Source organism: Kogia breviceps, chromosome 5 (assembly GCF_026419965.1).
Source record: "Kogia breviceps isolate mKogBre1 chromosome 5, mKogBre1 haplotype 1, whole genome shotgun sequence".
Lineage (NCBI taxonomy): Eukaryota > Metazoa > Chordata > Mammalia > Artiodactyla > Physeteridae > Kogia > Kogia breviceps.
In genome coordinates this window covers 140,889,281-140,902,396 of record NC_081314.1, presented here as the reverse complement: position 1 = coordinate 140,902,396, position 13,116 = coordinate 140,889,281, and the positions used below count along the sequence as shown (strand labels likewise).

General features: G+C 47.7%; 1 protein-coding gene across 6 annotated transcripts in view; it reads right to left on the bottom strand.

The window, feature by feature from the left end:
* DOP1B (DOP1 leucine zipper like protein B) overlaps positions 1 to 13,116 on the bottom strand; it is a 113,179-nt gene that overhangs the window by 48,682 nt on the left and 51,381 nt on the right. For all 6 annotated transcript variants that reach the window (XR_010840858.1, XR_010840857.1, XM_067035065.1 and 3 more), the window contains 4 exons: positions 10,715 to 10,817; positions 9,780 to 9,971; positions 7,046 to 7,730; positions 4,737 to 5,008 (listed from right to left, as the gene is read on the bottom strand). Coding sequence is in view for 4 of the 6 variants with exons in the window: in XM_067035065.1 (XP_066891166.1) it covers positions 4,737 to 5,008; positions 7,046 to 7,730; positions 9,780 to 9,971; positions 10,715 to 10,817 (1,252 nt within the window). In the remaining 2 variants the exon portion in view is untranslated. The remainder of the gene's footprint in view (positions 1 to 4,736; positions 5,009 to 7,045; positions 7,731 to 9,779; positions 9,972 to 10,714; positions 10,818 to 13,116) is intronic.

Sequence of the window (13,116 nt, the reverse complement as noted above, 5' to 3'; positions counted from 1 at the left end):
ACAGCGCTGTGGCAGATGCCCTGGCTCACCTTCAGGGCACAAATTGTATCCCCAAGAGAGCCCTGATCTCAGTGCTTTAAACATGTGAGGTGTGCAAGCGGCTGCAGCCCCTCCCCAAGCCCCAGGGAGCACGGCGGGTGCCTGACCCAACCACGGTGAGGCTCAAAAGGAGGGCTGGTGCCCACTTCCGGGAGCGGAATATCTGAAGGCTTTCTTCAAGGTCATGGAAAAAGAACATGTCTCAGGGGCTTCCCTGGTGCCTCAGTGGTTAAGAATCCGCCTGCCGATGCAGGGGACACGGGTTCGAGCCCTGGTCCGGGAAGATCCCACTGCCACAGAGCAACTTAAGCCTGTGTGCCACAGCTACTGAGCCTGTGCTCTAGAGCCTGTGAGCCACAACTACTGAACCCACGTGCCACAACTACTGAAGCCCATGAGCCACAACTACTGAAGCCCGCGTGCCTAGAGCCCATGCTCCGCAACCAGAGAGGCCACCGCAATGAGAAGCCCGTGCACCGCAACGAAGAGTAGCCCCCACTCGCTGCAACCAGAGAAAGCCCACACACAGCAACGAAGACCCAACACAGCCAAAAATAAATAAAATAAAATAATTTTTTAAAAAAAGATGATGTCTCACAGATTATAACATTTTGTAATGTACATCTTAGATCAAAGAACTTCTTTTGGCTCATTTATTTCTCTTTAACAAAACTGTCTTCTCTGCACAGATCAAATTAACCACTGACTGGTTTGAGCCGCTGACCATTATTTATTTTTTTATCTAAGGGACCATGATTTCGAATTAACAAGTTACATGTAAACTTCTGATACAAAACTTTCGACTAAGTAAGGTAGTCCCCTTACTTGCAGCCCCTATGGCAAATTTATGAGTAAGATGCTCCACCTGGAAGGTTTAAAGTTTTTTCGGGAGGGTTTCTGAGACTTGATATTGATCACAAAAACCCACCTGCTCCTTCATCTGTCTTAGCCTTCTCAATCCCTATGTTCTGGACATTTTATTAGTGGTTGGCAATCTGCCTTCCAACCGAGAAAGGGCAGCGTATTCTTGGGATATCTGGCCTTACCCTCCTTTGCATTGTGTGCAGAAGGAAAGCTGGTCGGTGAGCCATTCCATGGGAATGAGAAAAAGGCTAGAGGATGTGGAACCAGCCCAACACCTGGAATCCGAGAACCAGGGGCACAGCCTGGCTATCTGGGCAGGTTGCTTTACCACTTCGAATTCCAGCATCTCAATGTGGGCAGGTACGAGCCACACCCAGCTCCTGAGAACCTGATAATATATAACTTGTGCTCCCGTGCTTGGCAAGTAGTAGATACTCAGGTATGTACCAAATCTGAGTCAAAATAAAAATCCAGGCTTTGGAAAGAACTCATAAAAGTATACTTCACACCAAACAAGAGGAAAGTATTGAGTGCTACCATTTTTAATCTATTAATGGCTTGCCAAGGATTCATGGACTCAATTCTTTCTTCTCTTTTCTTCTCTGTGCCTGAGAGGTAATTATGTCAAGCTTTGTGACGTACGCAGGACCGGGGAAGATCTGCCCAGCCACTGTGCTTACAGTGGGCACTGCTCCCGGTTCCAAGTTCTACAGATTCAAGATCTTCACTGTGACTCAAGTTTGGTAAGAAGGAGACAGGGAGAATGAGGGGTGGAAGCTGAAGAGCAACTAAATCCAGGATCTGCCAGGACCCAACATCGTAACTGGGGCTCGACTGCACAAACTGTGGACCCTCTACCAGCAAAACCACCATAACCAGGGAAAATTACAAAAAAAAAAAAAAATTAAACAGCCAGCCATTTAGAGCTGCTGGAAAGTATCCGACGGGCACTCAAGAGATGAAGAAACACTCAAGAAAGTTTACGAAAATTCCTGCACAAGTAGCAATAGTCTCTGCCACTTGAACCATGACCCCTATCCACCTCTCAATCAAGCTTGGCTTGGCAGGGTGCGGCCAAGAAGATGGGCACCCCCTCCTTCCAGCTCCCAGTCAAAGGCTTTTGCATCTCCCTGGAAGGAACCAGGCCACCGGCATTTTACTCCTCTGCCCCAACTCGTGCATGGAGGCTTTATCCAGGCACAGCAGGCTGAGAATACTGGGGTCCAGATCATTCTTGCTCCAGTTTGCTTGTAAGGGAAAAGTTACATGCTAGGAGAGGGAAAGAGGCACCAGAGGCTAGCACCCTTGCCCAGCACCCTGTAGGGATAAGAAAAACAGACAACTGTCCCAGTCGCAGCTCCTCCTGTGCAACTGGTATTCAGAGAATTTGCCCAGTGGGAGAGGCAAGCCATAAAACAGAGAGTTGCATAGCTCTCTATAAGGGAAATGAGTTTATCTGGAACAGAGCATAGGTATATGTTCAAGGATAGGAGTGCTTTCAAAAGCAACAGAGATTTTGGTGGTAAGCAATTAAGAGGAGGCTGGTAGCTCCACCACAGCAACAAGCTAAACCACAGGCCTGCTCATTTACCAGAAATAACCAGGGAAACAGAGAGCTAGGAAAAATCCTCCTGTGTCAAAACAAATCTCAAAGACTGGCCTCAAAAAACTACCTGAGGGAGGGGTGTAAATTTCACTGTATCAGACTGTGGAGTAATTTATGCCCCAGGGCATTGTTGAAAACAACAGAGCAATCAGCCAGTGATCAGCGGAGCTTAACATCTGGGTGTGATACCAACAGAGCTTAACAGAGACCAGACAGTCAATGAGTAGAAAGCAGACAGTCAAGGAGAATCTTGCCAAGATCACTATCATCTCAGACTGGCTGCACATTCCTAAGGCTGAACCCTCCAAGGAGCAGCGCCAAAGGCCTCACACTGCAGGGGAAACAGACATCACTAAAACAGTCAAGTCACTAAATGATCAAAAAAGACAAGTCACTGGTGGGGTGGGGTGGGGTGGGGTGGGGTGGGGTGGGGTGGGAGGGAGGTGCCAGAGTACAAATATACAACAATATATTACCTAAAATGTCCAGTCTTCAATAAAGATTATAAGACATGCAAAGATATAAGAAAACGTGTCCCACACGTTTGGAAGAGGAGGAGAGCTATTCAAGAGGGATGTTTCTGTATCTCACTGGAATTTAGTATGAATGTGAAGTCAATCCTGATAAGATGTATACGGTAAACCTTAGAGTAACCACTAAAAAAAATAACTCCCCAAATATACTGAAAAAGTCATCAAGGGGCTTCCCTGGTGGCGCAGTGGTTGAGAGTCCGCCTGCCGATGCAGGGGACACGGGTTCGTGCCCCGGTCCGGGAGGATCCCACATGCCATGGAGCGGCTGGGCCCGTGAGCCATGGCCGCTGAGCCTGCGCGTCCGGAGCCTGTGCCCCGCAGCGGGAGAGACCACAACAGTGAGAGGCCCGCGTACCACAAAAAAAAAAAAAAAAAAAGTCATCAAGGAAATTAAAATATTACATTGGAAAATATTCACTTAATGAAAAAGAAAGTAGTAAAAGGGAAATAGGTGGAAAAAAGATATGACATATAGAAAACAAGGAATATAATAAAAACCATTGAATTGTGTGCTTTAAATGAATGAATTATATCTAAATGATGCTGTTTTTTTGTTTTGTTTTGTTTTGTTTTTAAAAAGGAAACAAAGCTGAGAGGTGGCCTCAATTACATGACTTGCTTGATACAGCTCATCTCCGATAGGTGAAAAGCCAGCTCATTTCGAAAGCCTGTCAGAGGACGGGCTGTCAACACCTAAAAGGACAGTTTAATTCCAGTACCTCATTCCCACATACAACATCTAACATGTCTCTTCCTCAGCATCTCCGAATTTGCAGGGCATCTGCTGTCCTGACCACGCGCAGGGGGGAAACGTGTTCCATCTACAGGCCCTAGTGAGTGGGCTGGTCCCCGTCTATACCACACGACCACGTCCCCCTGGCCTGCGTCACTGCTGTGGTCGACTGGGCGGCCGAAGGCATCGGACCCAAGGGTGCCCCACTGACTGCCTATTTAAGAGCCTTGACCAGTTAGGTCAGAACTGTAAGAAAGTGATGCAGCTGTCATTAGCTATGAGAATCAAGCCTGAGGGTCCTGAGGCAGACTGAAGGTCAAGCGGCAACCACGTTAGGTCCTGGTTGGCAGGGAGATGTGCAGAGCAAGCAGCCTCGTGAGCTGACAGCTTCCCAGGTGAGACCCCGTGAGACCCAGCTGCATTCCACTCCTGCCCTTGGACTTCCATGGGCTCCCCTACCTTTATAATAAACCTCACTTTTCTTTTCATGAGCTAGCTGGAGTATCTTCCAGCTTCTTGCAATTAAATGAGCCCTATACCACCTTATTTTCTGACTCTGTCCCCCCAAAAGATGGACAACACCTGCTCACCATCTTCAGCAACAATCATTCTTATACTTGACACGAACTAAGGTTTCCTTGAGGCTAAATAACCTCAAAGCCTCTAACCTCACAAATTAGGACAGAGTCTCTTTTTCTGTGTATTTAGGTAACTTAGGAATCCCGCCAGACGGAGTCTGGTCAGCCTAAAACTGAACACAAATATTATGGAACACTTGCTGTGGGGACAGAAACTGTGCCGGGAGCCTGGGTTTAGAGAGATGGACAAGGCGGGCAACGTCTCCAGCCACCCTCACTGGCTGCCACCCAAGGCACCATATTCTTTGTCACCACCGCTACAACTTCTGGGACAACTTCAAATAAAGAGTCTGGGAAAAGGGTCCCAGGGTCCCAGCTAATACCTGATAGAAGTCTGTTTTCTCTGCAATGACTTTCAGTATTCCTGGAGCAATGGGAGGAACGGTCACCATCTGCAGCTTGCTGAAAAATGGGTCTTGTCCGGAGCTTTTATAGCGCTTCCTTTTGTCTGCAATGACAAGCGCTAGGGACTGGGAGTGGTTTATCACGTCGAGCAGGGTGGAGATGGCCACATCCTGGAGGTAGCAGTCAGTCACACAGCAGCAAATGGTCATCATGGATTTCAGCCAAGATGGAAAACTGGAATCGCCAGCTCCTGCGAGGAAGCCAACCAGAGAGGACAGAGAGAGACAAGACAAAGCCTCATGAAACTCGCTCTCCAACCTGGGAGCCAGTCTCTAAGACGTTTAGGTCCGGGAAGTCACCTGGACAGCAGTGTGATAACCTGGCGGTGACAGGACGCGCTGTCCCCGTCCAGGGCCAGGGGACAAATGAGACCAGGTCTGCTTTCATGCGCTTGTCAGATTATTCCAGATCTGCAAAGGTCGGTCTCAGGGCTTTGAAATGATGCGAACTGTTTGTTTTTGTGTCATTAAAAAAATTTGTAAATATAGTAAAATTTGAATTAAAAAACTTTTTTTTTTTTTTTTTTAAATTTACACAGAGTCAAAAATCACATCTTTTTTTTTTTGGTGCAGAGTTCAAAATGTGTTTTCAAAGCCCTCTTGGTGGTAGGGCACATGCCATTAGCTTTAAAAGAGGCCGAAAATATACTGAAGCTATCAATTCTAAATGCACTTCTTCCAAGTATACTGTCATTTGCAGCTCGTGAGCCAAGAGACGAATTGCATGGGATGTTTAAGGTAATGACAAGCAGAGACATCTTCACCCTCTGCTCCTACCAACTTAATCACTCTTTCTTCTTTTCCACTTTTCCCTCCAGCCCCTTTTTCTTTCCAGTGTTCACTGCCTGCAATGGACTCGGCTGTGTCTACCCAACTCCACATGTCGAAGCCCTCACTCCCAATGTGATGGTATTTGGAGGTGGGGCTTAGGGGAGGTGATTAGGTCTAGATGAGGGCCTGAGTGTGCAGCCTTCAGGATGGGACTGGTGCCCTTATAAGAAGAGACAACAGAGAGAGTCCCCTACCACTGCCCCCCACCCAGGACGTGAACATACGGCGAGAAGGTGGCAGTCTATAACCAAGGGGAGAGCTCTCACCAGAAACTGACTATGCTGGCAGCCTGACCTCAAACTTCTAGACCCAGAGCTGTGAGAAAATAAATTGCTTTTAAGCCACCCAGCGTAGGGCAGTTTGTTACGGCAGCCCGAGCTAAGACGCTGCCTGCTATGGGTCGAACTGTGTCCTCATAAAAATCCTTACGTTGGAGTCCTGACCCCCTAGAATGTGACCCTATTGGGAAATAGGTCATGCAGATGTAACTCATTAAAATGAGGTCATGGGGAGTTCCCTGGGGGTCCAGTGGTTAGGACTTGGAGCTTTCACTGCCGTGGGCCCAGGTTCGATCCCTGATTGGGGAAGAGACAAGATCCCGCAAGCCGCGTGGCATGGCCAAATAAACAAATACTGAATAAACTAAAATGAGCAGAGTGGGCCCCAAATCCAATATAACAGGCGCCTTATAGAAGGGAAATTTGAACACAGACATATACACAGGAAGAACACCATGGAAAGATCAGAGTTGGGCTGCCACAAGGCCAGGAACTACCAGAGGCTAAAGGAGGCTTGAACACATCCTTCCCCAGTACCTTCAGAGGGAGCATGGCTTTGCCAACACGTGGACCTCAGACTTCTGGCCTCCAGACCCATGAGACAATCCGATTTCTATTGTTTAAGCCACTTAGTTTGTGATACTTTGTTACGGCAGCCCTAGCAAACTAATATGTAAAGCTTTAAGAGCAGGTCTCACGAAATGGTCTATTTACTGACTACCATAAGCACCTTTAACGTGGCAGACTTTTTTTTCTTTTTTTTGTGGCGACGCCCCGCGGCATGTGGGTGGGATCTTGGTTCCCCGACCAGGGATGGAACCCGTGCCCCCTGCAACGGAAGCGCGGAGTCTTAACCACTGAACCGCCGGGGAGGTCCCAGTCCCAGACCTTTGGACGGGCTTTGCTCGACACCCCTCGTTTAAAAATACAGACCCAGCCTCATCAATTTCCCATCTGGTGAGACAAATCCAAACCACGCACGCTAACCACAGACCCAGGAAGGAAACAAACGCGGCACACGGTTCCTTCTGGGCCGCTGTGATTTTAGCTCGTCTCTAAACCTCCACTGCCCGAGTGCCACGGCTCCTCCACGGGACTCTAGCCGGGCCGCCCTCTCACCCGGCGGCTGGAAGAGCGCGTCGCAGAGCCGCTCGGTCTCCTCCTGGGACAGGTACACGGGGAAGGTGGCGCAGTCCAGCAGCAGGTGGCAGGCCGCGGCGAAGGCCTCTCTGCAGCCCTCCCTCCAGCTCCCCGGGTCGATGACCACCTGGTCCACGGCCCACTGCTCCTCCTCCTTGCGGCCAGGGCTGCTGGGCAGGGGCGAGGGCGTCTCCAAGCTCTTCGGCTTAAACGGAGACCCCCGCACCGGGAACAGGTCCGAGAGCATCTGCCTGATCTGGGGCCCGCCGGGGGGCTTCGCCTGCCCCGCGTTCCTCCTCCCGCGGTCGCTGCCCGCCATGGCCCGCATCCCACCCTCCTCCCTCGGGCCTGCGGGCTCTGCCGACTCGGTGTCTTCTCCGGATGCCCTCAGCTGTACTCCAAAGATGTTCTTGTGGGCAAAGTTGGCAATGAGCTCCTGGAGGCACAGAAACGTCCTCTGCATGCTCCCGCCCTTCTTCCAGACGTCGTCTTTGTCCGGAGAGACCCTGGGAACCCTCAGGTGCTCAGAGAGCTCTGGCGACGAAGCACTGAGGCCGATGCCACTGTCTTCAGATTTAAGGGGAGGAAACGCAGCGTCTTCATCCCCAGGAAGCACTGCGTTTGCGTCTAAAATGACTTCACTGTTTTCACCTTTGACGGGACTCTGCAAAAAACGGAAGTTTGTACCGTGTATCTCAAAAGACCAAGGGATTCAAACATCAGCTGAATCAGGCTTCGAATGCATCCCCCCCTGCTTTTCAAAATCACAGTTCTCTACCCCGAGAGGGTCCCTGTGTACACGTGTGTATGATGCAACGGAGAGGGCACGCAGGGGGCGGGACAGAGGCGGCCGGCCCAGCGAGGCAGCTGACCAAGCCCCGTGCTCTTGGGGTGGGCTGGCGTTGAGCCCACTTTATGTGTTTAGGCCCTTCAGGGTCCAACAGGGTTATTTAAAAACAGCTTCTGGCAGATGTAAAAATATGAATGAGGAAACTGGGCTGAGTGTAAAATAAAGGCACAAAGGAACGAAGTAAGGGGAGACAGCTAGAACAACGTGTTTACCCCCGTACATGTTTTACACACACGCATATACATGCGTATACATATCCTGTGGCTTTCCCAAAAGGATGACACTTCAACCTTTAATGAATCAACCTCTCATACTGTTACTCAGCTCATATGGCATTAAACTGAAAACTTTTCAGCATTTGACCCACTGTGCTCTTTGGGGAAGACTGAGACAGGATCACGCAATTTTAGACACTTAGTGTTATTTATATTTGTACACTACACAAGCTTAAACTTTATATCTTACATCCTTTTTAGGATATTTTTTTCCAATAGCTGTAACAGCTAGGAAAACAGAAAAAAAAAAGACTAACTTAGAGAATGAAGCAACAGTCTGTAATTAGTTTGCAAACCGAGATGCAAGCCCCATCGGGCAGGCATCTGCCCCCAGCACTGGCAGACACACACAGCTGTCTTTCAGGAATGCTTCGCTTTTTTAGTCTGTTTGCACACCTGTCTGCCATTGCACCGAATGGATTTCAAGGGCAGAATTTTCAAATCCCTAAACAAAGTAGAAGATAAAAATAATTCAAAGACCATGGGCCTGACACTGCTTGTTTTGGAACCATAACTCTTACAGTCTTTTTGGAGGACAATTTGGTAGCATCTTTCTAAGGTAAGAAGTGGGTTTGACGGCAACCCATTTCTATAAACTGATCCCTCGGAAACACTTGCAGCCCTGAGAACAGGCTGTGCGAGGATGCTGACTGCAGCACTGTTAACAGTGGAAAACTAGAAATACCCAAATAACCTCGATAGGGGAAGAGGTGAAGAAATTGTAAAGCCATACCATAGACTCTCATGCAGAGATGAGAGAAGAGTAAGATACCTCTGTGTACACAGATATGGAAAGATGTCCTCCAAATAGTGTTTGGATGAAAACCAACGTGAATCAGAGAATAATGTGTGTTATGGGTTGAACTGCGTTCCCTAAAAACATGTTCAACTCCTACCCTCCAGCATCTGTGAACGTGACCTTATTTGGAAATAGGGTCCTTGCAGATGATCAAGTAAGTGAGGTCATCGGGATGGGTCCTAATCCATTATGACTGGTGTCCTTATAAAAAGGTGAAATTTGGACACACATGTGTGCACAGGGAAGATGCCATGTGAAGAGGAAGGCTGAGATTAGGAACTGTAAGCCAAGGAGCACCAAAGATGGCCAGTGAGACACCAGAAGACAGGCGAGATGCATGGAATGGAGTCTCCCTCACAGCCTCACAAGGAACCACCCTGCTCACACCTTAATCTCGGACATGTGGCCTCCAGGACTGTGAGACAGTAACTTTCTGTTATTTTGTCACCCAGTGTGGCACTTTGTCACAGCAGCCCCAGGGACTACTCTCTCACTTATATTAAAAAAAAAACAAACAAAATTACACGTATACAAACATATACATAGAAAGGTCTGGACGGTGAGCTATGTCTAACCATTAGCTCAGGGATGGGCTTCAGCAGGAAGTAGCAGGGTAGAGGGTGAAATGACTGGGGGCTGCTTCTACACAAAAAGTTTTTATTGAGTGTGTGAGGATTTTAGAAGCGTGTTTTAGATGTTACCGATAGATCTTCTAGTGTTTATCCCTAAGCGGGAAGGTACGAGGTTCCTTCAGCCCAGAGAACCACTTCAGCTCCCCCCAGCACGTACCAAGCTTCCACTTGCAGGCTCCGTGTCCAGGTAGGAAGGCGGCATCTGGACCTTGCTAAGCACTTTGAAACATGTCTTCAAGGCGTGCGTGAGTTCAGGTAAGCTTAGCGCCTCCATTTCCTTGGCCAGAGGCTGCACCAGGCAGCCAAGCACCTGAGGGAGGTACTGGGTTTGCACCTCGGAGTAAAGTTCCTGTGAAGCAGAGACACGGGTTTAATGTGTAACCAGGAGAAAATTCAAATTTTTTTTTTTTTTTACAGCATAAGTTTGTTTCACATGAAGTCCCAAATCAGAAAACAAAATAATATTTCTTTTTGATCTAAAGAAGTCAATGGACGTTCTTCGTCTCGTTTCAGGTGGCTTTCCTCTTTCTAGCAGAAAATCATCGCCACGTTTATTTCTATATTAAAGAAATCAATTTCCTTTGAGAAAATTAGCCAAGGGTGTGACTTTAACTAAGAAATGCATTTACTCTCTGGGACTTCCCTGGCAAGCCAGTGGTTAAGACGCTGTGCTTCCACTGCAGGGGGCACAGGTTCCATCCCTGGTTGGGGAACGAAGATCCTGCATGGTGCGCGACGTGGCCAAATAAATAAATAAATAAAAATTTTTAAAAAGGACATACATTAACACTCACTCCTAAATAACTGTTGTTATTTAGGATGGATGACACTCAGCTTATCATCTGGTTTCCATAACTTCAGCTCAGCCCACTTACAACTGGCTCAAATGTTATAACCCCTTATATTAAAAGGACCTAAAAGATACAACATCCAGCTACATCTTCCATGCTGAAACAAACATTAACACAGTGCTATGTATTTATGTAAAACTACTTCTTCAGTAAGTTTAGGTTCATGAAAAGGCCAAACAACGCTAATCAGAATGTAAATAACAGCCGACACTGGGCCGTCTCCTTAGAGCAAAGGACCTACCAAGGGGATCACGTCCAGCAGGAACACGAGGAGGGTGCAGAGCTCCGAGACCGTCGGGGGAGGGCCGACGCTCCTCCCGACAGCGTGACTCTGCTCTGCAGGTCTGTGTGAGTCGGAGGAAAGAAAAACAACTCTCTTATAATGATTTCAAGCATTCCCTATATTTCCAATAAAGTTGCTTATTCTATTTCAACCATAATGAAAGACAGCTTCTGCAGTTCTAATAATTAAGCTTTGGTGCCAAAAACTATCTAACATAGAGAAGCGTCAATAAGTCTTGACACGTCTCAATAAGTCCACGCCCACGTGGGATTCCCTACCCAGCAGATCTGGAGCTATCAACAGCACCAATTCCAGGCCCCCAGCCCCAAACCAAAGGCATGTTCCCGGGGAAAGAGCCTGGTGACAGAATGCGGGACAGCTGTTCAATATGCTGTCAGAGCAACCAGAGACAGCTCCCTCCCACGTCACCAGGAGCTCATCCCCATGAGCTGCTTAGAATTTCTCAGCTCCCACAGAGACGTGTAACTCCACGGAGCTTATCTTATTCTCAAGCTCAACACTTCCTTTTCAATAAGTAGGCAGCTGGATACATAAGTTAAAAAGTCAATATACTCGTTTCCAAAACAGTAATTTTTGATTCATCTAGCTATCACAGTACAATTCAACCTGAGTTAATTTTAATTATCGCTTAGTTATCTTGGCATTTATCTCGGTAAGGGACTGAAGAACTGTATCCACTACATCTGGGAGACTCTGCTTCTGGGTGCCGGCTCTAAAGAGACCCAGGCAACTGTCTGTAAAGACACAGGACCAACAGGGTCACCAGAGTACTATTTGCAACAATGAAAAGACTGAAACTGGTTGATTCACACACTGCACTACTATACCTAAGATAAATGAACTAGGTGTATATAAATCTCCAAAGGGCTGTGGACCACACCCCACCCCCCAAAACAACACACTGCAAAAAGTTATATACAACTTGATAGTATTTATATAAAATTTGAACAGACAAAACCAGACTATATTGTTTCTGGATACACATGTTATAAAAACACAGATATCACAGGACAGACATGAATTTCAGAACAGTGATGAAAAGCTGGGATGAAAGGAGGGGGAAGTGCTGGGAAGGTGGGGCGTTAGCTCTATCTGGGTAGCAACATTTTATTCCTTTAAAAAAAAGATGTGGGGCTTCCCTGGTGGCGCAGTGGTTGAGAGTCCGCCTGCCGATGCGGGGGACGCGGGTTCGTGCCCCGGTCCGGGAAGATCCCACATGCCGCGGAGCGGCTGGGCCCGTGAGCCATGGCCGTTGAGCCTGCGCGTCCGGAGCCTGTGCTCCGCAACGGGAGAGGCCACGACAGTGAGAGGCCCGCGTACCGCAAAAAAAAAAAAAAAAAAAAAAAAAAAAAAAAAAGATGTGAAAAACAATGATCAAGTGTGGTCTGTAATTTCAGCAATGGGTGCATGTGTGTCTGATGTCATTTCCCATCCTTTCTTACGTTGGAATGTTTCATAGTTAAGTTTTTTTTTTTTAAAAGAAAGCACTCCTCGTAACTCTGAAATGGAACTAAGCTGACCAAAATACACTTCCAGCCTCAGTATAACACGGCCTTGCTGTCCACCGTGGATCCGATTACAATTAATTTACTCATCACAGGTTTGAACGCCTGCTGGGGCCTGGCACCGGAGGAGGCAAAGGGCATGGCAGGAGCAGCTGGGACGTCGGGCACGCCTGGTTCTAATCTCAGCTGCTGCTGATCTGCTGTGCAGTGTCACACAAGGTACTTCACATCTCTGAGCTCCGGCTTCCCTGTATGATGGATGGGCCCGCTTCTCCTGGGGGTGTCCAGGGGATGGCCGGCGGCAAACGTGAGTAAGTTATGCTTTGATTACAGTTGCAGGTACTGAAGACGTTGTGAGAACACAGAGCATTCCAAAGGACGTGACAAGGATGAAGTTTCACAGCATGACTCACAGGACAAAATGCGGTTTGAGAGATTACTAACACCAGCCCTCCTTAACAGCGAAAATCACATCGGAAAGGACTCCACAGGAAGGTCTGCTGTCCTGAGCACACCACCGCCAGCAATTTGGAGGTGCTGCAATTCACCAGATTGAAAGTGACGGGAAAGCTGATTATATATAGTAGCTTAGAACATGAATGCTTTCATCTGAACAGTTACACACTAATTTCAATAAGAATTTAAGATGACTCATGATTTCAAAAACACTCTTTCCAGTCCCAGGACCACAAAACTAAGCTTCTTATGAATAGATCAGGGCTCCAAGGACACCATGCAAAGAAAGCCGATTAGATCGACCTAACCAGAAAATGCACAGACGAGTTTCTGAAGTTCGACTTTAATAAGGAAGCTTCAGTATCATGTGAACCTTCT